The sequence below is a fragment of the Nyctibius grandis genome, chromosome 5, assembly GCF_013368605.1.
Source record: "Nyctibius grandis isolate bNycGra1 chromosome 5, bNycGra1.pri, whole genome shotgun sequence".
NCBI classification, from domain to species: Eukaryota; Metazoa; Chordata; class Aves; order Nyctibiiformes; family Nyctibiidae; genus Nyctibius; species Nyctibius grandis.
In genome coordinates, this window is record NC_090662.1 from 67,592,103 (window position 1) to 67,619,099 (window position 26,997).

The window sequence follows — 26,997 nt, forward strand, 5'->3', positions numbered from 1 at the left end:
TGCATTAGAGCTAGCAGCCTCCACATTACAAGAAAGGTTATTCACAGGCATCACAGTGAAGCATACTAGCTCTCCCAAATAGAGAAAAGAACTTACAAATTTACTAGTTTATTATTTTGAAAGTCTGATATGATCCTCCTTCTACTCCTCCTCATAGTAATTCTATTCCACAGAAAAATCAGGTACAAAGGTGGGGAAAGAAATGGCTGTCATTTGTATTCTGATTTACAGGAGAGACATGTAGATTTTTAACTGAAAATCACACCCGCAATACTAAAAACTACAAGCATGTAAAGCAGCATTTATCTTACCTTTTAGCCCCTAACCTAAAAGTAGCTAACCCTGAACTCACATGCTATACAAGATACATACCATGCAACATATATTAATTACAACAGTAAGTGATGCTTTATCACTTTGTTCATACTCCACAAGACTACCACTGAGGGTGCAGTGTTTTTAAACTTATTTCTAAATGGTAAATTCAGCTTTGAAAAGATTCTAGATCTTAAGTCACTGCTGACTATAAATCATTATGTGGTCTTCAAGCAAAAAAAAAACAAAACACCACACATTTGAAAACACAAATGACCATGACTTAGTGCTTGGAGGTTAAAGACACACAGTGCATATAAACACCCTTCAGGTCTGAAGGTAGAAACTTAATTAATCATTGGAAAGGTGAAATTCATTTTTACATTGTTTCCTTTTGAGAACAGAAGTCATGGGGAAAAATCTAGGGAGCTGGATAAAGCAGTATCCTGTCAGTAGATGCAGAAAGACAAGAACTCTTCCAGCTTCCCGATGCAGATCTCTACAGCAAATTTATCTACTGAAAGGAGAACCAAAGAAGAGGTGACTCTTGCTGCTCTGTTTCACAGACTCCCCTGGTAACTCATAAAATTGCATGAGGACCTTGGTGGAAACTTGTTTATAAATCAGAAACCTTAAATTCGGAGCTGTGTAACTCTCAATGACATAAATAGGAAAGAAGAAAAAAAACAACCAAAAAACCACCCACAGGAAGTTCATATTCTCAGATTTCACTGGACTGTTGTGGCATATAGCCTACAATCATTAAGAAAGGTAAGACGGCTAACTCCTACGTTTTCTGAAAGTTGCCTTCCCAGGTATTAGAATTTTGATGATTAAAATATAGGAAACTTAATCCATCTTTTGGATTTTCCTTTTTTTTTTAAAAAAAAATAATCCACTATGATTCCTTAAGTTTTCATTTTCTCACTCTCTGTCAAGTCCAGGTTGTTTTCTTCTAGCTCTGTGCACTTTGATTTCTCTAATCTATAGCAGTGGCTTGTATTTTATTCTATCTGCATCTCCAGATCAAGGAACCTTTCAGGATAGTTTGTTTATTTTGTGGGGTTTTTATCAGCTCAGAGTTAGTCATGCAGAACCAGTAACTTCTAAATAATTAAACTCATCTTGAATATTCTTCTGAACAGTCTTTTTCAATTGTACATGGAGAGAGGACAGACTAAAATAAAGTCTGAATAACCCATACTTACTTAGAGAAGGTCCATGGAGAATTGCACAGTTGGGACAATGGTATAGATCAATGTCAACAGCATGGTGCTCCTCTACCCCAACGCAGCTGGAACAATATTTTTAAAATCTTAATGAGAATACATGCAAGATTTATTTTTCAAGCGAAAAAATAATTAAATCTTAAGATTTTACCAGAACATGCTTAGTCTACAAAATTGTAATGAGATAGCAAATTATCTCAACTGCTGGGTTGCCACATAAACTTTTCAGTAAAAATTTATAACTGAACAGACACTGCCGTTAAAAAAAAAAAAATCATAAAAAGGAAACAGGAATCAAATTTCTTTAAAAATTAGTCCACAATATATACCATTACCCCTCAACCCCCCAAAAAGCTTTGATTAGGATCAAAGAAAACAGGAAACAGTTTATGCAAAATCATTCAACTTTCCTTATAAAAGTTATGATTTCAAAAAAAAATCTGAAATCTATGTGCTGTCAATTTTTAGAGTATATCATGGATTTTTTTCTTGTTTTGTCTTTTTTTTTTTTTCTGCAAAAAGCACATAACTGACTCGCACCCTCCAAGAAAAATCAATGAAGAACACTTTCATATTCTTCTTCCTGAAATCTGTACACTACTAGGACTAGCTATGTAAGTTACACAAGCGACCACACAAATCACTTTGCAGAAGTGTTTTTGTTTTAAAATAGCAACAGGTATTTCAAAAAGCACTTCAAAGATGTAATGTTTTCCCGGCGCACATTTTTTCTCAGATAAAACAGTCAAAAGCAGGATTAAAGTCGAAGATCTTTATAACAGTCACGACAAAGCATCTACACTGCTGTATATCTAAGTAACGCTATTTTAAAGTCAAAATGAAGTACGTTTTCTTAGAAGTTGTAACACTAGAGGTTAATTGGAGAAGACATGCTTTAGCACAAAGTTCCCAAGAAAAAAAAAAATAATCCTGACTCACTGGTAGAACCTGAATCCTGGCAGAGTTCTTTCTCTCAAAAGTTCATTGACACTTATAATATTGCTGACTTTAGAATACAGAAGCCAGACTACAACGTTGAACATTTACACCAAAATTAGGTATTTATATTCAATGCATTCTCGTAACACGAGAACTTGAACAGTACTCCATTCAGGTAACCCGTTTCATATTAAAAGTGTAATGACAGCTGAAACACTGAAGCTTCGAAATGATCCAGCTACACGAAGTCTGTGACCTAGCAGCCTAGTGCCAAAACTGCTGACACGCTCCAGTAAGTGTCAGTACATGTTGCCAAAACAATATACTAAACAGTCTAGCATTTCAAGCGCACCAATGAGCAAATCAAATCTGAAACCGAAGAGCATCTCCCATGCAACTATGAATGAGAAGTACACCGTTCTGAATTCTCTGTAAACAGATTCAGCTGGTTCTTCTACTTCTCCATTCGCTATGTACAAGAAATTTAGAAATTATATAGCTTTTTTTATATACATACTATTTTAAAATCTAAACACAAAACACAACTGCCACAGTTCTTCACGATTCTTGCAATATTTAGTATCTGTTTTAAGACCACAACGACAAGAATTGTTACTACATGAAAATTCAGCTGACATACAAACAAAAAGGAAGGCAGAAGCAGTCTTTAAAAATGAATGTCCCATTTCCTTCTGCTTGTGTTCTCTCTCTTTTTATAGAATAGATGAGTGATTCATAATCCTATGTATTATAAGAAAACTGGTTTAAAATGTACCCTCTAAAAGCCCCAAATGAGAAGGCTGGTTTTATACATCTTTAGGAATCCCATTATTTTAGTTAAATTTCTGGTTTTTGAACAGCTAAAGATATTTATGTTGGACTGTATCTTGATCAAGTTTGCAGAGTTATTCAATGAAACAGTGCTCCATGGGAAAACTTCACTTACTCCCTTTCCTTTTTCTCGGTGTTTATCTGATATATTCATCATCATTCCCAATCACATTATCTTACTGACTAACAGTAACAACTTTGCACCAAAGTATAGTAAAAATACCTTCAAGCTTTGACAATTGTTTGTCACATACTGTTCAAAAATGTTAATTTTATTGTCTCTTATAGAATGTTACAGACAGCCTGAAAATAAAGCAGGAATTCTTTTAAGTACTAAACACTTTCTCTGACTTGATTAATTCCATAACCTTTCATGAAGGCACATGGGGCTTTGTGTACAGAGACAGCAGGTGACACTGAGTGGTATTAGAATAGCTGGAATAGTGATTCAATAAAGAAAGCAAACATTTTCAGTTCAGTATTTATGCTCTAAACTCCGAACTAAATGGAAAGGCAGAACACTAAGTTGGAGATACTGGAAGTGAATCTAGCAGCAGATCCCTGACTGATGCAAAGGGTAAATGAGGTGCCAGCACATGGAAGAACAAGCATTGCCAATGATGCCCCAGAGCTTATCAATCACATACAGCACCATTACAAGTCACTTTCCTGAGTCCCTTTCTCCAACACACACAGACGAACCTGACATTAATCATTCTGGCTACTAGCAAGCAATCAATTACTCTGGTAAGTGCAACTTCAGACCTCAAGCATCAAAGCAAGGTCCCAAGAGGTAGCAGACAGTCTGGAGAGCATTAGCATACTCAAACACAGTAACACTCCCAATCCACAGATGTTTTCCTGAATGAAACATCATTATTACCCTTCACCTCGCCACCCATTTGCGTTGAAATGTCTTCAGTATATATTACCCAGTTTCTGAATTGCTCATCTCCTGCAGGGAAGCTGTAGACTAATCCTCATGAATGGTGAAAAGTTTACAGTATCACAAAATAAAAAATAAAAAACAATAATAATAAAAAAAAACAACTGTAGGAGACTATGCAAAAATACATCTCTAATTCTATTCATGAAGGTGGAAGGCCTGAACCGGCCCGATTTTACTTGAAATGGTTCTAGAAGCAGTAGCAAGGTAGAAAAGTGTAGTTAAAAACAGCTGCCATGACATCAGTCTCTGAGTGGTCAGACTTTTGTAACTTCCCTGAGGCATCTAGTATCAAGGCAAGGTCAGCAAGAGGTAGTAGAAGACTCAGGGAAGAGCTAAGTTTTTTCACATGCCCACCCCTGGCAACTGAAGAAAGCCCTTGCTACTCAAAGTTTGAGGAACCAATTCTCCAGACCTAAGTCTCACTAGAAGATGAATGGTTTTTATTTAGTCTCAACTTTCCATTTGATTATTATATTTGTAGCTACGTAAAAGGAACAAGCGTAAATCAAAAACAATCAGAAAAGGACTACCTAACATATCTGATAGATACCAATGGACCTCTGCTTTTCTGTAAAGGGCAAATAAGGTTTCTTTCACAGGGGGAAAAAAAAAAAAAAAAAAAAAATCCTGCAGAGGCTGACCTCTACTGCAGCATTGCTATTAATTTAGAATTTAAGAAACAAGTACAGATAATTCGGTACGCCAGATTCAACAACTATTTCACAATTATGCTGGAATGCCTTGTACGAGCAGTTTGCAAAAGTCCAAAACATTTACAGGAAGCATTATCCCTGAAGACTGCACGCTTGTACACAGTAAGCCACCCAAGGCTCCTGGCACCTCTTCTCTCCTACAGCAACACAACATTGTGTGAAGTGTTGGGTTCACATCAGTCACCACACAGGCTGCTGCACCTTCCAAATCTAATACCTGCTTGCTCTCAATCCAATCTGGCTTTTCTCTTCCCTATTTCTGATGTTATCAAGCACAACCACAACATTTTAGAGATTGCCTAACTGCGTCTGTTGGTATGACTGAAAGAATCCCGGTTTAAGAAAAAAATCCAAAGCACTGTTGATTCAAAGCCTTATTTTCAGTGTCCTTAAAGGGACACAACTACTTGAAAAGCAATTTTATCTTATTAAAACAAGTACTGTATATACTCTACCATTATATAAAATTCTAAGTATAAAAGGGAATGATTACACACATAGCACTACAAAAGTCAAGATATGAGTGAAGTTTGGACACTCATTTTCCCAAGTTAATTGTCACAGCTGAAAAGACTAACAGGCCAGATTATCAACTGTTGGCAAGACATTTCTATGAGGAAATTTCTGAGATTTCCTGTATTCAAGGCATACTGAAAATACAAATCTTGAGAACTGAAAGGTGCAAGCAATTCTCAATGACTTAACAAAAGGACCGCATACAACAGATGGATCATCCTCAACATGATAGAAAATGAGTTAATTTATCGAGAAACTAGGTCGTACACAGGACACCATCCTCTTGGATTCCGTCTTCTGTTCCTTTCCCCTGACCCTTCAATTTCATAAGGTCCTTTTTCACCTCTTTCAGTAGTATGTGTAAAACAATCTAACAGACTCTTCTTTCTAGATGCAACTGTACTTCTTCCAAAGTTTCCCACAGTAGCTTCCACTTCTCTCAACCACCAGCATGACTGACATCCACCAGGCTGGAGAGCTAGGCAGAGAGGAACCTTATGAAGTTCAACAAAGGCAAGTGTAGAGTCCTGCACCTTGGTGTGGGGATCTGTTCCGTGTCCCCCTTTTTTTTTATCTTTCGGCATTGTCTCAGAAACCGTCCTATGCCACGTGCTCAGACGCCATCTTGTGGAGGCCCGGACTGCCTGACCTTGGCGACGTTTTATGACGCAATAAGGTAGGCGCCGACTTGACCTTGGCGACGTTTTATGACGCAATAAGTTAGGCGCCAACTTGAGAGGGAGGTCCACGCCCTCCACCCACCTCCGGAGAGACACATCCGGAGACACATCCGGAGACAGCCTGGCAATGGGCCAATCCTACGGCGCAGGAACTGGACCTGTCCCACCCTCAGACCTGTGATTGGTGTGAACTGTTGACTGGCGGCTCCAAGTCACGTGACTCTGCCGAAAAACTCTATGGATCGCCCGACCACGAGGGCCCCCACCGCCATCTTCCGAGAAGGAACAAAGGATCCTGCGGGACGCCGCTGGATCTCAGGGTGGTGACTATCCTTTCCCTCTCAACTGTTCTCTTTTCCTTTCTTTCTTTTACTTCTCTCTCTCTCTCTCTCTTTTTCTCCCTCTTGCTCACTGAGTTGCCTCATTGTTGGACTTAATAAAGTCAGAGTTAAGTTTATTGATACCATGCCTCGGTTGTGCTTTGTCTGAACTCAAGCATCACGAATCTATTTTATTTCGGGTCAGGATTTTGGGGGGTGCTTTACCTGCAGGCAGGTTAAGCATACCGGGTGATTTATAATTTGGCGGGCCCCGTGTGGGCTGTCTGCATTGAACCAGGCACGCCGCACGTGGGCTGCACGGGAGTTACTAATCAGGCGGGTCCCTCTCGGGGTCTGACTCCATTGTATTTTCTAGATTTACTTCTTTTTATTAATTAGGCGGGCTCCACGTGGGCTGTCTGCATTTTATTTCTAGATTTACTTTTAAGGCAGACCTTAATCCGGAACCCGACACTTGGGAGGAATAACCCCATGCACCGGTACAGGTTGGGGGCTGATCTACTGGTGAGCAGCTCTGCAGAGAAGGACCTGGGTGTTCTGGTGGACAACAAGTTCACCATGAGCCAGCAATGTGCCCTTGTGGCCAGGAAGGCCAATGGTATCCTGGGGTGCATTAGGAAGAGTGTGGCCAACAGGTCAAGGGAGGTTAACGTGCCCCTCTACACAGCCCTGGTGAGGCCACATCTGGAGTACCGTGTCCAGTTCTGGGCTCCCCAGTTCAAGAAAGATAAGGAATTACTGAAGAGAGTCCAGCGAAGGGCTACAAAGATGATCAGAGGACTGGAGCATCTCTCTTATGAGGAAAGGCTGAGAGAGTTGGGTCTGTTCAGCTTGGAGAAGAGAAGACTGAGAGGGGATCTTATCAACACTTACAAATACCTTAGGGGTGAGTGTCAAGAGGAGGGGGCCAGACTCTTCTCAGTGGTGCCCAGTGACAGGACAAGGGGCAATGGCCACAAGCTGAAACACGGCAAGTTCCATCTGAATATGAGGAGGAACTTCTTTACTTTGAGGGTGACAGAGCACTGGAACAGGCTGCCCAGGGAGGTTGTGGAGTCTCCTCCTCTGGAGATATTCAAAACCCGCCTGGACACAACCCTGTGCAACATGCTCTAGGTGAACCTGCTTTGGCAGGGGGTTGGACTAGATGATCTCCAGAGGTCCCTTCCAACCCTTAACCATTCTGTGATTCTGTGACACTTTGTACCTATAAGCTTCACCTAGCAGATGAGGAAACATGACAGGCCATCACAGGAACATCTACTACTTCTTCAACAGATATTGTTAGATAGATACTGTTTTGCAATTAGATATTGACTTACAGCTCAAAATTGAGCCAAAGTTTTTTTAAGTCTCTTACTTTCTTCCTGGGACACACAAAGCAAAGTTCAGGCCCAAAAACCTGGTGGTTTTCCACAGTCTGACCAGAACAGTCTGACTTTTTTGCTGTCACTGTGCAGCAAAAATGCAGGTTCAGGACTCTTGTTAATGTTTAATTAGGCACAATACCTTGCCTCTTTTCCATGCTATAAAATTACTGAAAATTGCATCTTCCAAGATCCCCCTATATTCTCTCTGAATAAACACTATGGGTAGAGTTATTTTTCTTTCCCTGTTATCCTATTTCTGAACAAGAACTCAGCACATCCTCTTCTTCAAGTCCACCCTTGCATCAGCACCCACAACCTTTCCTTGCTATGCCTCAGAGAGCACTGCAGGCTTTATCTGTAGAAGGAGAAAAAAGCACATCTTGACATCCAGTAGGAAAAAATAACAAAAATCCTGGAACAGTGGGAAAATACTAGGGGTATAAGAGCATGCTCCCTGTTACTAGGAATGCAGGGCTGCAGACAATTCCTAGGTGTATAGGCATGTTTCCTATTATCTGACAGAGCAGATCCTCAAAATCCTTTTTCAATTTCCAGTTATCCACAGAATGGCTGAGAAGATATATAGATAGTGAATCCCTATTGTGTCTTAACAGGGATAAGAAAAGGAATACGTCAGTTCTAGAAATAGCAAAGATTCATTAGTAACAGGACAGCCTCAATTGTCCAAAAACTGAAGTCACTACCTCAGGGTACAGTTTCACATCATATTAAACTGAGTGTAGCTGTTGCTGCTGAAAAAAAGGTCCCACCCTCCTTCCTCCAACTGTCTGACTATGGACTTCCATTGTTTTTCTCACCAGATCTAAACCATCAGGCAACCACATAACAAGTCAGTTCAACAAGCTGATTCAAAGGAAAAAAATTAACCACCACTGAAGTCACTTTTTCAGACAGGCTTTAGAAACCCTAACAGTAAGATTCCTACAAATAAAAAAAACCTGGCACATTACAATTATATGCAGTTATTTACCAAATATATAACTTAATGTTATTTTCAAGACAAGATATTTGAAAACATTCTGTTATTTCATCTCTACACTATTTTGTCTTTCTAAAAATTAATGCTAAACAACAGAAAAGAGATGTCTGTTTAGCAATCTTATGCCGACATACAAGAATGAGACTGACACTAGCATTTTAGTATCAGGCCTTATTACTGAATTTCCAGACATCATGGATGAGAGATATTTCTGTCAATATACTGAGCAAATAACTCTGTTAAGTACTAGGCAAGTATTACAGTAAACTTTTTGGTTCACCTTAACAAGGTCTGCAGTTGCTACTTTCAGTCCTAATCAATTTGAGTGTAACAAACCCCCAAATACTATTGCATTTATTGTCAAAATTACTTAGCAAACTTGCAAGTTATGCAAAGAACAGCTTCTCCTACTCCTTCCCAAGAATGCAAAGAAAAGCATGAGGTATGAAGTCAATCTGGCGAATTTTAAGGAATTCTGCTTAGTCATGTAATTCAAGCCTATTCTTTCCAAGGGGGAAAAGGATGCCGAGTAGGCAATATTTACAGGTTAAAACAATGGAAGTACTAAAGATGTCTCTGCCACAACCAAATGGCCACATCTGTCACTCACTCAGGGACAACACTAAAATACTTCATTAGGAACAGAAAGACCAAGTCATAGTGTGACAGTACTGTTGACAGACGACATACCATCCCGTAGCGCAAGAACAGCTGAAAACTCAAGTTTATTTGAAGGAGAGTCTAACACTTAAAATAAATGTAGTGAGTTTTAAAAACCTGAACCTCAAGTGTCAGCTAGATTTTTTTCTGCCTCTCTCTTCAAAATGCGTGCAGTTACACCGAAGTAATAGGACTGATCAAAAAACACAAAGCAACATGGGAAAGTGCAAGGAAAGCACATGGGAAAGTGCAAACTATCTCTTAGTCTTACAACGATAAGCCTGGTAACAATTCTGGAATCACAATACTAGTAATTTTAGGCTTAGAAGGATTTACTTTGGCAATTAAATGATTTTAAAGAAGTGAAAAACTTCTATACACTCAATATAGAACCATACTGACTTAAAATAAATTACAGAAAAAGATACCCAACATAAAAATATTTGAGCTTTTGTTTTTGCCATATTCAATTTCCAAAACAAAATACCTTTTAAAAAGGAACGACTGGTATAAACACAACTCAAATAGCATGCATAAATACACCTTTAAAAAATAATTTAAAAAAATAGAAAAATGGAATAATGGTTATCTGTAGCAAATATTCCCCTCTCTCAGATCTACCAATTTTCTCCAGGGAAAAAAAAAAAAAATGCTTTTTTTAGATTTGTATAGGATATATGCATGTTGGCCCAACAGCATGCATAGTTTTAGTACATATTCACTCACACAGGTTGCACCAACCAAGTTCTTAAGGACAGAAAAATAACATGTAAGGCCAATTTTCAAAATACCTCAAAATACACTAACTTATTCAATATTGCATGATCCTACAACACACACAAGAATCCCAAGAATAACAATGCTGTATGCCATAACACACATAAAACTCTGACCTTCGATTGCTCAGAGGCATCTGCTCTGACACTTCCCAAGTCCTAAGAGATCTTAGTCTACTTTAGATCAACCATCACATTGCACATTAAAAATGGAAATGTTCATTGCATAGGTTTAAACTTCCCTAACGTAACTGAACCCTATTGCTTCTAAATTACGTAATATTTCTCTGAAGTACTGCAGTAACACAAACATGCGAACAGGTACGTGATCTATTTTGATTTCCAAAGGGCCTTCCAGAGGCTCTGACTTCCTGGACCTCCAGAAATAAAATTTTAAGCTTGATAGCTACACTAGTGCTGTCCTTGCAGAAGACACTTTTAATGGCAACACGCACATTCTTCCATTGAGAAAGAAAATCAGTATACATAATTTCTCTCTCAACTAATGGTGCTTTTCACTCCCTCAAAGCACAGAGGCTAAAATAAGTAAGATCAAGGCTAAAATAAGTAAGATCAGTATGTGACATCTTGTCAAAGAAAGCTCAAGTCCACAGAATAGATTCAGAAAAGTAGAAACTTAGTAGGAAAATTATGATCAATGGAACAAAGCTATCAAGTTACATAATGATATACGTTCAGTTACAGATAAACAAAATCTTCTACCTACATTTAGGGATGTAACCGTGTATTCAACATAATCACCGTGGTACCTAAAATCTCAGGCAAACAACATTGAGCACATTATCTGTACATTGATCCTTCCATTCCGTAATTCCAGTCCAGTCTGAAAAATAGTTGATATGTTTTTGAAACCGAACACATGGTTTTTTCCAAGATCTGGATTTTAAGGACAATTAGTTCAATTTATTGAAATCGCTAGAATGAAGTTAAGAGAGAACAGGCCATTACTTTTACAAAATACTTTGACAACCGAATATTTGGTATACTCAACATAATCTTACTTCTAATCACCTATGTTTATGAAAAGATTGTGTGGAGAGCTGATTTTCTCTACAATGATTTCATGTAACTATTAGGAATTTCAGAAAAAAAGTAAAATGCCTGTTCAAACTGCAGTCAAAAGAAGTACATACTCAGGAAATCCAAAGAGCTTTACATGCAAAAATACACACTGAAGGCAAACAACCTTTTCACTACAATGCAAGACTGTTAGGAAGAGACACACAGTCCAGCTTCATTCATAACAGCATCGACCATCATGGATTACGTGTAGCAGTTTTATGAGAGAAGTACTTTTCCTAATGATGATTTCCTGGCAAGGCCAATTTCACATTACCAAAGTATTTCTGACGTATCCCTTCTGTTTAGTATCATCTATTAAGCACATACCCAATTTCTCCCTCCTTCCTATGCCAACTGAGATTTCTACTTACTCTTCCCAACCAGACTGATTGCAGCAAGATGCTTTAAAATAGTATTTACAATTAATTTTTGTCCCTGTGCTTTTAAAATCATTGTTTTACAGAAATTAGGGTCTGAAGGAGCCTAGATCTTTTAGTGTGGATTTTAGCAAAAGAAGCTGACTCAAGATCAGAAAAATAACATTTAAGAAAACTACAGCTAACCTCAAAACTAAACAGCATGCCAGTGAGAAAAGGCATTTTAAAAGCAGCAGTGGTAGCTGAAGGCCTTATTTCAGTGTGAAACCAATTAGAGGAGATAAACCAGGATGACACCAGCAAGTCAATCAAGATACAAGATTTATAGGAAGGAAATAAAAAAATGTACATCAATTTGGCCTGAAGAAAATTTCTTTAGCACTTTAAAACCAGTCATCAGTGGAACCCTTCACATATGAAGCAAAGCACTCGGCTCAGGAATTCAGAAAGTTTCTCTGTAGCAGCTCAGACTCCCATCTTTCTCCATTGATTTTCCCAGTGTGACCACACTGACACACCAAAGAAAAGGAGAAACAATAGCCCAGTCTTACTTCAGGCACTGTGCCTTAGCGGAGTTGCAACTGCTAGAAGCGTGTTGAAATAAATGACAGCCATCCTGCCCTTCCCACAACTGATGCAGGAAAAAGGATTAACATCAGATTTCACATAATTCTAGGAATACTGGAATCCCAATTTATCTGACCATGAATTTGAGTTCTGGTTATAATACAAAGTCTATAACAGCTTTGAATACACATATTAATTATTTGGTTCAAAGACAGAGGGCATTGGAAGGGGAAGAAAGAAGACAAAAATTAATTGTCTACCTATACACAGACAACAAAGGTTTTCTAGGTCTTTAAGAAAGTTTTTCCATGACAAGGCCCTGACAAGTAACTGCATCTTATTTACATAACCTGCCTTATTTCAATTCCCAGACAGGGTTATTCTGTTATATTGTGCTTACAAATGAGAACAACAACAAAAAAAAAACACACCCCATCCAAAACTTTACAACCAAGCAGGAAAAAAAAAAAAAAAGTACTTCAAAATAATATCTTCAAACCACAGAGGTTTTAAAGGCAGAACCAACACTATGTCAATTCTATGAAAAGAAAAAAAAATAAAAAGAAAATACACCAAACCACAAAATCTTCAACCCATTTAAAACAGCTGCCATAGCTCTCTTGAAACAGACATCTTAATTGAGTGCCTGTGTGTGGCTGTATTCTACTCCAGAACAAACTACTACCCAAAATTGCTACCATCATTTCCCTAACAGAAAGAGGAAGAAATAGGCTAAGATCTACTACTACAGAGATAACAAGAGGGTGGAAAAGGGAAGTCAGGAGACAAGGTAATTAAACCTTCACTCATTCAGGAATGAAGCAACTATGACAACTGTAAGACAGCAAGTAAAGGTCACCCCTTTTCCTGAATGAAGATATAAAAAACAAAATTTAAATAAGCTTTTTTTTTCTGTTATATATTGTCTACACACCTTTGCTTGCCTCAACTTTTACATTCTTAAGTTTTTTGTCTTAATCTTCCTCAGTGCCAACTTGCATACAGACTCCTGTTAATTATCACTCTGTCTCTAGCCATCTTAATGAAACACTACGTATGATGTGGTTTTAAGAATTACTGGCATCCCAAGTCTTTCGACCACAATCAACACAAATTTCAGTTCCAGTGCAGCGTTTCCAATTAGGTAGCAAGGGCCTTTTGTACACAGAATAGACATACTAGTTACTTGTTTCTAAGAGAGAGGGCATTGGAAGGGGAGGAAAGATGACATTAATTGAATCACAAACAGCCTAAGAAGAGAAACTGAGGTTCAATTCAAAATGACAAACAACTCTTAGGAAGTAATGACATGATATAGGTTGCATAGATCTAACAGCTTGCAGCCACTGGAAGAGGCAGGTTACTCACTCCCTTCCAAGCAAGCACTCCCATTCCCCTTTGTGCAATGGCCCTGGTACTTGTCTGGTTTCACTCGCTTATCTGACAGAAACTAACCTAACCAGTTTTCTGCCTGTTTATCAAGTTAGCTTGCAGCACAGTCGGACAACTGTCAGAGCCAATCCATGAGAGGGAGTGGGACTATGTAATCTGGAGAGAGATATGAGAACTGGGACTGCCCCTTTTGGCAGTGGAAGTCACTAGACCCAGTCAGTATTGAACCGCACTCTCATTATTCTCTAGCACTCAGAACTACTCCAATCTAATAGATAAATTGCCAATAGCCTACCAATTAGACTGCAGGGAACATCCCTCCCTGCATCTGAAAAACTTCTGAGAAATTAATTTTATACCCTGCACAACATCGAAAAAGATGTTGCTAAGTCCAAGAGATGCATATATTGGCACTAGATGCTGTAAGTGAACCAAGGTTTTTTAGACAGCACAGCATTTAAGATGGTCTTAAGTCTGACTGCCTTTAGGTATCCCAATTTTTCTTTGATGAAGTGTTTAGTTTTACCAGTTCCTTGAGACCAGCTACCTGTAGCTCCAGCTACCAGAGTAGCTGAAGCAAGTACCAGGCAGAGGTATGACTTTATGCCACTACCAATATGTTATTTGCCTACAGAACATTCTTCCCAGTAATTCACTGAAGTACAGCAGTTACTATAACAGATCAGGAAAACAAACAAGTAACCCAGACAGTTTGAAAGCCACATTTCTAAACCACATCAAACGCTGCTTTCTATAACGCAAGACAAAAATCAGACGGACAAATTTTCACCTAGATTCCCACCTCCTACTCTGAGTGAAATGCGATAAGTATTCTGAAGTGTGAAGCTATCTACCTGCTCTTAATAAAAGAAATATCACTTTATGCGAGCTTGTTGGGAAACAACAAGACTTAATGTTTGGGGTTTATTTTTTACAGCTTGAGTAGAAAAAACTCACTAATGGTTCTTGCATATTCACTCACAGCAGTTCTTGAATTCCAGAATTACCTACACCCAAGTCTCACAAAAAAAAAAAACATTTATAGAATCATAGAATATCTCAAGTTGGAAGGGACCCATAAGGATCACTGAGTTAAACTCCCTGCTCCTCACAGGACTACCTAAAACTAAACCATACAACTAAACCATATGTCTTGTCTGTTGTCCAGACACTCCTTGAACTCTGACAGGCTTGGTGCCATGACGACTTCCCTGGGGAGTCTGTTCCAGTGACTGACCATCTTCTCAGTGAAGAACCTTTTCCTAATGTGCAACCTGAACTTCCCCTGATGTAGCTTCATTCCATTTCCTCATGTCCTGTCGCTGGCCACCTGAAAGAGGAGATCGGCACCTCCCCTTCCGCTGCCCTCCTTGAGGAAGATGTAGACTGCCATGAGGTCACCCCTCAACCTCTTCTTCTCCAAGCTGAACAAATTATACTATTTAATATAATATTCTTACGTAACAAACAGATCTCTTCAATATTAGATATTAGGCCAACCACCTCTTTTAGGTGATCTGCACTGTATATTAAAAGCAGGTTTTAATTAATTTGGGAATTTGTTGGTATGTCTTCAGCAGTTCCATTTCCTTCTCAACAGCTGGAAGAGTTGACTGCTCCTCCTCAACGAAGGGCATGGACTGCAGCCTCCTACAGAGTACCAGCTGGTTATTCCGGTTACCTAATAAAGATGAGTTGTTTAGAAAGATCATGAAGCATGACAAGTACTATCAGTACTGTGTTATGTTATGCAATGCACAGTCTGTAAAGCTTTCGACATCCTGAGAAATCCTGTCAGTAGACACCATCAGATCTGTCTTGTTCTGAAGCACAGTGATAAAAAAAGGTCTGGAGGTGAATAGTACCAAACCCACAATGGCTTCCGAGCCTGAGGGAATTGATTAGGAAGCTAATGGTTGGTTTTGAACTGTGCCCCTTCACTGGCAAATGACATCAGGTATGATTTCAAAATATGACTTTCTGCTAACAGCATTAGGCAATAACCTTCTCTGTTTCCCATGTTCTAGCACCAGTAACCAGTATTAGCACAACCTTCAGACTCCATTGCTGCAAAACCCTTATTTCTGAGTTACTATATGACTGATCTGCTGCTTTTTACAGACTGCAGCAACAGCAAACTTGGCTTCAGCCTGCTTTACGCACCTTTTAACTGGCTTCTTACACTGAATACAGTGTATCACCTAACTGGTTTAAAAATTTCTGAACCAGAGGATTGGTTTTAAAGACCTCCTGGAGCCTCCTACTAAGTAGCCTTAACACTCACAGTAGCATTCGGAGTCTCTGCAGCGGTACCTGAGGTGAATCTTTTATTGCTTTCAAAATTCAACTCATTAAATAGTCCTCCTCCTTTAAGAAAAAAAAACTGCAAAGGCATTTTTAAACTCCTCTGCTTCTCAACTGTGTAATTCCTCCTCCAGTCTACAATATTTTCCAGACATTGCTAAGAACTTTTTTGTAAGCTTTTAGTAAGCAGAATAATTTCTGCGTCTTCTAACCACAACGTAAAATAATACATGATGGCTCCTATAGCTTTGAAATACCTTACTTTTATAAGGCAAACAGACTTGCAGTCAACAGCAAGTAGAGACAGACACTTCATTTTTTAATAAATCTGAGCAAACTGGCTCATCATCTCTAGCTCACTACCTCATTTCAAACACAGATGGAGTAGCTGATTACATTAACTTCTATTTAAGCTATGATACAAGCAAACTGTTTCAGATACACAGATAATGAGTTTAAATATCATATGTACACTGGCTGCCTGGCAGAGCAGTAAGCAGAACAAGCTCCTTCAATAAACTAGATAATGCCCATAATTTAGAGATCTTTATTGGATTCTCAGCTGCTTACAGAGGTCCATAGGAGCGTACTGGCCAAAACTGCATCCACGCAGTCCATAACATATCAAGAAGTTACTTTTACACATTATTCCATCTACAGAAACCTAACTGTTCGATCCTCTTCAGATGGAATTAATGAAGCACAGTAATTCTCAGACCACGCGGAAACTTCAGATAATGAAGAACAAACCTAATCAGAGTCTAGGGGTTGAGTTAACATCAGCAGTAAGATTTAATTTTACCTGCATCAATTATTTTTATTCTGGATATAATTTGACATACTGATTTTAATCTAGAATTCTAAAAAGTTCAGATTCAGGTTACTGAAACCAGTTTTGCTCTGTCATACGCTATCTAGAGTAACCTAAATTATTTGTAAAAGCAAAAATCCACTTCTTTTATTCTACATTTTACACACAACCACTTTTCAGAAATAATCCTTACTTTACAGTCTGTGCTACTCAGCTCCACAGCTTCTGGATGGGGAAAAAGATTTTATCTACGTATCACTTTAGTGCACATATACATAGTTCTTACAATGCCTTCTTCAGAGCGGGCAAAACACCAATAACATTCAAACAAGAATGCTCAAAGAAATGCACAAGGAAAACACGATGGAGGAAGCAGAGGACCTACTGCAAAACGTCCCCTGGAAATGAGTGCACACATTTACCATTCCTGTAAAAATTAGAGGAGACATTATGGTTCACTTACTGTGAAAAATACAAAATGAATTCTTCAGGAGAGAATTTCTGACTCAAATTTTGCTTAATTGTTTCTATGACGGAAGACAGGAAGTTTGCCAAAGAGCGACACATCCAAGTGTTTTGTTTTGAATGTAAATACCACAAGAAGTGATTATATGAAAATGTTTTGATATAAGCTAAGTAAATTATGTCTTTGCAATTCAAGAGTGAAAGTACACATTATTACAGGTCTTGGGCTTTGTCTGCAAGGGTAATCTGCACCATTACATGCTGGAGGCCAACCAGCTGGAATGCAGCTCTGCAAGAGAAGGACCTTGTAGCCCTGGTAGACAACAAGCTGATCATGACCCAGCAATGCAACCTCATGGCAAAGGCGGTCAACAGCCTCCTTGTCAGTGTTAGGAAAAGTGTTGCCAAAAGGTCAAGGGAGGTGATGTTTCCCCTCTACTCAGCACTGGTGAGGCCACGCTTGGAGCGCTGGGTCCAGTTCTGGGATCCCCAGTAGAAGAGACACGGACATACTGGAGCAAGTCCAGCTAAACACCACTAAGATGATTAAGGGACTAAAGCATCCTTCACATGAGGAGAGGCTGAGAGATGTGACCTTCAGCGTGGCAAAAAGAAAGCACAGGGGGAATCTTATCAATGTGGGTAAATATCAATGTGTATAAATTCCCCCAATGGGAGGGGAAAGGTGACGGACTTTTCTCAGTAGTGCCCAGTGGCAGGACAAAAGGCAGTGGCCACACATTAAAGCATATGACATTCCACCTGAACACAAGGAAAAACAAATATGTATGTATTTATTTTTTTAGCTACTAGAGTGGGCAAGCATTGGAAGAGGTTGCCCAGAGAGGTTGCAGAGTCTCCATTGACAGAGATATTCAGAACCCAACCGGACACAGTTCTGAGCAGCCTGTTCTAGCTGACCCTGCCTGAGCAGGGGAGGTGGACTAGATGATCTTAAGAGATCCCTTCCAACCTCAGTAGTTCTGCGATTCTGTTAAAGTTATTTATTAAATCAAAATTTTCTAGATTAATTTGGATCTATCACTACACTGTTATAAATCTGGTTTAAACCGAAAGTAAGGCTACCGGAGGACTTTTGTTCCACATCAATTGATATCAAGTGGATTAGTTAAAATAGCAAGTAGAACAGGATGCAGCCTTGGAATGAACAGTTGTAACGAACAACTACTTTCAAATCCTGAGTAGAGAATAAAGAGGGAGAAATTGCACAAATACACAAAAACCAGGATAGATCTATACAAGGGTATTAGGGCAATATTCAAATAAGGATGCTGGCCCCTAAAGCCTACCTAAATTCAGAAGAAGGACAGCTAACCACAGAGGTACCTACACTCACCTGGCACCTCACCACTGGACCTGAAAATTCCAAAAGCACCAGCTATTCTGCTCACCCTGCACACCCAGCCAGCGTGCACCACGTTCCCTGGCATCTAAGCCAGAAGGCAAGCACAGCTTCCATACTTTCAAAGTACTGGGCACTAAAAAATAGTTATGAAGGGAGAAGTTACTTTGTTTTACCAAGTGAGATGGCAGCAGTGCTTATTCAGGTTGTGGGAGTTCAAGCCCAAACATCTCAAGGGAATGTTCACCTCCAGGTTACTTTTTATGTAAAGATACTCTTTATCTCCCCCACTTACAGCCTCTTACTCTGCAGAAAAGAATCCAAGAATTATGGGCCCAGAACAGAATGTAATCTCCTGGTCAGGGCACTCAGACATTGACAAGATTATCTTGAGTTCTGGTCCCTGCTCCTGACATTGGTGAATAACACAGTAAGCGTGCATGACAGCACAACCTTCTGCAGGTCTTATGGCATACTAATACTTTTTTTTTTAGTCTTCTGGTTTAGTAGTGCTTCCTACAGGAACATAACAGTCTATCCCCTGACTATGAATGCACCTGTTTTTCTTTAGAAAAAGGCAGAACTGTCCATTTCTCTAAATATTTCAGGAACTGGTGAGACCTTTAAGTTGCCTAAAACCTGACTCATACCTGCCAGACTTTTTGGAGTACAAGTGACACTTTACACTTGTTTCTTTTCTGGTTTGAAAGTGATAGTGATGTTTTACTTTTCTTTATGACCTCTACTAACATAATCTGAAAGCACCAAAAAGGTTTTTCTTTAATAATTAGCAAAAAGCAGTAAATACTTCACACAAGAAGAATCCTTTACCACCAGTGTTTCCTAGATAAAGATTTAGAGGTCAATGATCTCTAAAGATCCTTTAATGAGTTCAATAATTCACTGAATGTGAAGTATTAAGCCATTTTCTTACAATTCAATTACAGAAGAAAACTTTATTTATCAGTTTGTTTGTATTACATAGCACTGGCTATGAAATTAAGTAGAACTAAAAATACTATGAAAAAACAATCAAGCTATATGAAGAGTGAGAAGTCCCCAACCTTACAATATAATTTGTAGTACATCAATTTGCATACACCCAGAGTCAGCTTTCTTTAAAAAGACAGTTTTTAATTTTAGCAATTCAAACCATAGAGTTACATAAGACAATCCCAAGCTGTGTATTTATCTTCACAAAATGCAAGAATTAAGATTGGATTTGATGCAGCTAATTCAGGTTAGATTCCATTCAGAGAAAGATACAGAAAGCTACATTAAATTTAAATTAATGTTGATCATAATTTCTTATTTTCTGCACACCATAAAGTAGTTTTCATCAAATCAAAAACTCAACCATGCACCTGTATCAGCACCAGCAAGCCTACTGGCTGCATGAGAACTTGGATCTTCCACGCTTCACTTCAGAGTGACTGGTCATTGCAGCTGCGATTTTAGCAGAGAGGCTTTTTTCCACTCACAAATTAATGTTTAAATTTAAAACTCCAGACTCTTGCAATACAAGTTATTATTCTCCAAGTATTCTTTGTTCTGGTATCCATTTCATTCTTCATTGTCTTCACCTTCCTGTCCTCTCTCCACCCAGCTTTTCGCTAGAAGACTGTCTCTTCTTCATTATGCTGCCTACTCCCTTTGTCAATACCTCATGAGAACAGAAAAATCTCCTAATCTCAGTTCTCATTTTTTAGACACCTGAAAACCAGAAGTCTCATTCAGTTACTTTGTATCTGGTACAGAGTTTTGAAAAGGAAGTATCTGTGTTACTCCCAGCCTCATAGCATATAGTCAGTAAGTTTCCAACAATGATCACTTAGAGATTTACAGTTTTTCTTATGAACACATATGAGGGTATACATGACACTGGCAAGCATATTAAGGGATAGAGAACATTTCCTAACAAAAACCTTCTTCCAAAGTATCACGATGCACAAACTTCACAGAAAGCTGATTACTCTCTCAGAGGCTCAGAGTAATGCATACATTCACACTGGAAAGAGACTTGTCCAGCTTCCTCAGGTTGGCATCATAAGAAACAGAATTTTACTATACTGTGTTAACCAACAATCCAGTACATAAAACACATATACCTGCTACTTCTGTCTTCAAATTCCCCATTAGCTGTACAAAAAATACAACAGAAAAATAGACTATTCAAAACATTTACTAATGTGTTATAAAAAGCATATTATATTTTACCAGTGTTGTCCTGAGATGGTGTGGATAACTGTAGATAGAGGCTTTCCTGCTTCCAAGCAACTTCCTGGGAATTTTCCATGTAGTCTGCATTGGGAACTGACATCACATACGCCAGGGATGCGTTTGCTTCCATTCTCAGCACACATGCGCCAAGAGCAGTACGGAATGCATTGCAATTTATTCTTAATTACATGATGCAAGCGTACCAGTGCCTGTTTCATGTAAGTTTAGTCCAGACAAACAAGATGTTTGCTCAAAATCCTTTCACTGATCATCCAACCATACTTAAAGGCTAAAGCTTTATTTTCTCATGTTTTACTACTTTTTCATTATTTTGTCTCATTTCCCTGCCCTTCTCCACACGTAACATCGCTATTTAAGACTGTGTGTAGCATCAAAGAAAAAAAGACAATTACATGCAGTGCTACCCTATGAAAGACAAAGATTCAGCCAATTAAGGTGGAGACATGCACTGACATTCACATGCTGGGGGAAAAGAAAAAAGGCACAAGAGCATTAACGTGCAATACACAAACAGGACTGTAGAGAAATCTCAGCTCTATTCCTTAATGTAAGGAAACCACTTTTGGGAAAAGACTACTTGTACATGAGGCTTCTTTGTAAGAAGCAGGTAACGGCACATCACAAACAGGTCACGCAGAGGTGCCAACAGCGATACCTTCCTTTCACCAATATACAAGATTTTGATCTCTCTTACAGTAATAAGTCTATTCAGTATCTAGTACCAGAACTAACTAGGAGCAAAAAGCTTTATTCTTCTATAAAGTGAAGGGTTTGTGGTTTTTTCATTAGCCAATAAAGTTATTTCCACACTCAAATAAGGGTCAAGAAATAGAATGCACAGTATGTTCTCATTTGGCAATGCTAGCTGAGACACCAATTCAAAAAAAAAAAAAAAAAAAAAACAAAACGAAATTAGAATTTGCCCTTACTAGTACAATATAAAAGCCAGGAGGTAACACTTGCAGAAGCACTGAAGAGTTAGACCTTCGCTTCAGAAAATTTTGATCTACTTAAATGATACTCCCAAGTCTAGCTCATACCTAAATCCTTCTTACTGGAGTTTCATGCTGCTTCAAGCACGAGCCAGCTGATCATGCTGGAAGTACAAGCTACAGCCAAGGCATTTGCTTTCACTCAGTTAACTACGACACTTTTCAGCAAGGATGCTGGTCCAAACACTCAATAGTACAGCTGCCCGCTTCGTTCTTAAGAAGAGTAAGAACAGTGTGCTAAACTACTCCTATATTCATTACAACAGAGCAGCACCTTTTACTGCAGCGTTAAAAGATTCAAAGTGACGACCCCAGAGGTCGTAGCAATTCACACAGGAGGGCATAGCATCAGAGGCAGCAAGTTGCTAATCACCTTTACATCACATTGATGTATCCTCCAGGCAGACAAATACTGTAGCCAGAACTTCATGTGAGATTTAACAGACTACATGTGTACCCCATTTTTGTTAACATGCTTTTGGTCTTATCTTACATGAGCAATAGGGCACAGAGAAATGCCCAGGACAGCATGTTTGGGCTTGAAGCTGTGGCATGTCAACACAGCACACCATCATGAAATAAAAATGGAAAACACTATCCTGAGAGGTAGACTGGCAACATTTGCCTGGGCACAATGTCACATTAGCACAGCTATCTTGCTTTTGATACTGTTCCTAGACTGCTCCACACGGCACTTTGCAGCTCACAGATCTGCCCATCAGCACCCCTGAAAGCCGCATGTTAAGTTGCAGTGCCTCATTTCACTTCCACTTGCTCTTGCCACTGAGTTTTGCAAGTCAACAGCATGATGTAGTCCTTTAGTGAAAAGGCCCACATATTTTTGTTATTGAAACAAAAGTAAAAATCTGTACCTTGGGCAGGTCAATCAGAAGTTTTACAAGTACTATTGGGTAATGAGACACAGCAATTTCTTTGGCTGCTCTTCATTTACCCAATTTGGCCTTTGTTTATTGGCCCTCAAACATCAATATCCCAAAAGGAAAATGTCAGTCTGTTCAGAAAATACTGCCTGCTAACTGGTAAGAATGACAGATCAGATCAATCCTATATCCTCAATATCAAAGACTTAATTTCTCAGAAAGTCAGCTTTCCTTGCACCCATTTTCATGAATAGTGCTTTAAGAGCCTTTAAGTGAATAAAGCATTAATGTAAATGGAACAAACACAATTAAATTTATGAAATGAATTTCCCAGGCTAGCTGCAATGTCAGCTGACAGCTTCAAATGAAAATAAATAGACTTCATACCACAATATATTAAAAATTTAGAACAGTCATCCTCACTCCAGTTGGCTTTTAAGACAGAATGATGTGGGAGGGTTTTTAAAAAAAGCTTCCTTGCTTTTGTGGCAAACATCAGTATTTATGCCTGCCTGAGCAACAATGAACTCAATATTTTCAAAAAGAAAGAACAGTTTTAAAGTCTACTTTAGTTAATGCTGAAGTAATGGAGAAAACAGTATTAAATATTAATTCCATTCAAAAGCAGAATTGACCTGAGGAGATGTAACTAGCCACATAAATCCACATTACCACCATATAGCAGACATCTCAAGACTATTCATACTCCATAGATTGTTAGTTCTGTGTATTCACGAGCTAATGTTACAATACATCAGAAAGGACTGACAAATGAAAAATAGCTTAGCTATTTTAAAAGCTGTATATTTCACTAAAATACCCCTTGTACATTGTTAATAAAGCAATAGCAATGCTGTTAATTGAATTTTCATCCTTCACCAATGAGGCAAATGTATAACTTGAGCATGTTTCTGTTTTTTAAGCATGCACATTGTACCTACGAAAGTCTTCACTGATCACTCAGAGCTGTTTTGAGACAATGGTATTTTATGTTAAAATTATGTAGGGAAAGTACAAATATTTACATGCAGAGTACCAGTTCACCTTCAACTTGTGCAAACCATCATGTAAACAGAATGGAGACACTGTATCGCATGATGTTTCAAACGATGATATAGGAAGCGCACAGAAAACTGCACTGAGCTTAAGAAATCTGCGAATACGAAAACTGTCCACAAAAGAAAGCTAGAAACCACAATGAAGAATGGAAACAAAATTAATATGATTTTGCCCCCTGGCAGTTAACAGTGATACGCCACTGTAAGGCTTAATCCATTTTATTGCCATTGTGTTGCCATAAGAGAACTCAGCATTATAAGCAGATCAAGATAAGTTTAAAAAAAAAAAAAATCATATATTTCACACTCTGCACTGTAGCGCCTAGCAGATATACACAGAAATTAAGTGTACCAAGCAGCAGACCCCTACCCAGACTTCTCTTACCTCTGCAGTTTGTAGATACAGAAGTCACAAAACAGAGCCTTCCACAAACATTTTAATTCTTCAGTCAAATCAAGCATGTATTAAATATAATAAAAGGAAAGGAAGATACTAAAGTGCTACATAAGCATCAACAAAAGACACTTTTAAATATAAAATCATCATAAATTAACTAGCTAATAAAAAACTCATTATTAGCCAGTGAAATTACACATAAAGACTTGCAGTCCCTTTATTTGCAGAGTCAAGAAAGGCCAAAGAAAAAACAATGATACCAAAAATATTGATATAGATCAACCATAACATTACAAAAAACTAAAGGCAGTGTTTAAATCACTAATTCTGAACCTTTGTATCTCTTAAGTAACATCAAATTGGCAATAATTAATTTGTACTTTAGAAATTAGAACTATTAGCATTTAACAATCCTTTAGAAACTCACTAGAATCTTGTTGCAATTCTAGTTTTAAAAGCTGAACTATGCACCCCTCTGTTCTCCTGCAGATCCTTATTGGACAGTAGGGTTTTTTTTTTCCTTGTCCTAGTTATTATGTCAGAATGCATATTCTAAAACATCTACTATGCTTCATTCCACAACATCAAATGAAAAAAATTACCAAATTACAGATCTAAAGGAAAGAAGTGTTAACTTTCGAAGTATACATACTTTAAATAGAGCCAGTTTTTCAAGAAAACTGTAAAGAAAAAAGTTTGTACATATAATTCTACATGTTATTATACAGTTTCAAAAACTGAAGAACTTTGAATACTTACTACTCTACAGTGCTTATTATGGTAGAATACATCTACTTTAATATATATTAATAAGTCTTCCCACTTCAGAGATGGGAACCGAGAGGGGAAAAAATGGCTTGCTCAAATGAAGAATATAAAAGGACTGAAAACAGACATCCAATTACACAAGTGCTAGCCTGGCATCCTTATTATTATTAGTTTCTTCTCAGTTTAACAAAAACTGTGTCAGCTTTTGTATTGTTAGAAGAGCTGAAGTCAACTGAACTCACTGAATTCTTTGCAGAGGACACACAGCTCACAGGACTTAAGCTGAGGCTTCCATCTTACCTCTGAAGAAACAAGGCTAAAGCAAAGAAAAGTAAGGTTAACAAAAACATTAACTTTCCCTTGAGGTGTAAAACACTTCCCTAACACACACCCAGCTACTTCAGGAAGAATTTTAGGCTGATACATAATAAAGGCCAGAAAGTCAGCTCAAGAGTCTCTGATGCCAGACCAAAGCTCTAACAACCAGACAATGATTTGTTGATTCAGTTCAGGCCCCTGAACATTTATATTTACAAGGCCTTAATTTTCTGCAAACAGAAGGTCTGCACCAGAAGGTGTTTGCAACAGTCCCTCTTTGCAGTTTCCTCATTTCTTGACATGAGCATCACCATACCTTGCTCTCTAAGTTCCTTTAAAACAGATGCAGGAGCTTCGCCTGTCTCTGCAGATGATGCTCTGGGGTTGCAGTGCTGCAGCTGCAATGGAAATGCCTTGCTTGCTATGGACCCCACTAGATGAGCAGATGGGTCTCGACCAAGGCCATCAGATTCAAAGCAGAATCACATACAGTGACTGAGACACACAAAAAAGGTTCCACTGAACTGGGCGAGCCACTGATCCCAAAGTGGGAAGTGAGGAAGAAAAACCGGCAGCTCCTCTGTCTTTTCCCACCCGTTACCATCTCCTCCAGCAACGCAGCCCTCACCACGGTTTTGCAACAGTCTGGGACTCATCCTAGCCTTTGACAAGCCTGTTCAGCTCAGTAACCCAAGAAAAAGCTAACCCAGCAAAAGAATGGGTTTTGTCAGTTTTCTGAGTGGAGTTGACCTACTGAACAATCAGAGAAGCACTGAACCAGCAAGAGAAATTATAGCAGGATGCAGCCAGGATTGGGACAGCCTCTTTCAGCAGCACAGAGCTGGTGAAGCCCATCACGCAGAACCTCATGTAAAAAGCTCCAAAACAAAGAACTAATTCAGGAAAAGCAGTCACTCTAGCATGTACATTTCTTTCTTTTCTTAAGGAGAAAGCCTGCCTTCAGAGTATAAACCAGTGCGTTAAGAGGGACCCGTACCATGCAACCTAGCAGCTGCAAGAGGGAACCTCGATTTTGAAACTGAGATCAGATTGAGGAGTGGTTGAGAAATTTTATGTTTCTTCAGAGACCAAGTGAAGATGTGTTCAAATCTATACAATATCAGAAAAACTATCTTCTACATGAACTTAGCTCAGATGCGATTTTGGCACTGAAATTTTTTTCCATTTGAGAAAAAAGCCTCGAGGCATCTGCAATTTAAATAATCATCCTCAAAAGGTACATGAATCGCCTTCCTTCTCAACTGATGTTATTAAATGTTTTTTAATAATGACAAAGCTGTAAAAAAACATCAAACACTTAATGGCAAAGTTCTACATATCATCAAGGAATTGCTCTAGGAAAAGAAAAAAAGCTAATTCTTTCAAGAAGGCTACACAGAATACAGAATTAATCCTGAGAGCAAGATCTATCAATTTAAAAATAATTCCATATAAATTTAATCAATTTGATATTCCTTTGCAACAGAAGTACGCACATAACATACACTACATACAGATTAGTGTTATATTTCCTTTATTGCCTTCTAACCTGCTCAAATGAAATGCTGAATTCTGTAAACATAAAAATTTATAAAAGAAAAAGGATTTATGGCTTCTAAATGTAAGTTTCATTTACACAGAACACCAAAGATGCAAACTCA

The 26,997-nt window shown here is 38.5% G+C and overlaps 1 protein-coding gene across 1 annotated transcript in view; it reads right to left on the bottom strand.

The window, feature by feature from the left end:
• Positions 1-26,997, bottom strand: part of KDM7A (lysine demethylase 7A) — an 81,207-nt gene that overhangs the window by 49,994 nt on the left and 4,216 nt on the right. The window contains exon 2 of the mRNA XM_068400897.1: positions 1,524-1,609. Coding sequence (XP_068256998.1) covers positions 1,524-1,609 — 86 coding nt within the window. The remainder of the gene's footprint in view (positions 1-1,523; positions 1,610-26,997) is intronic.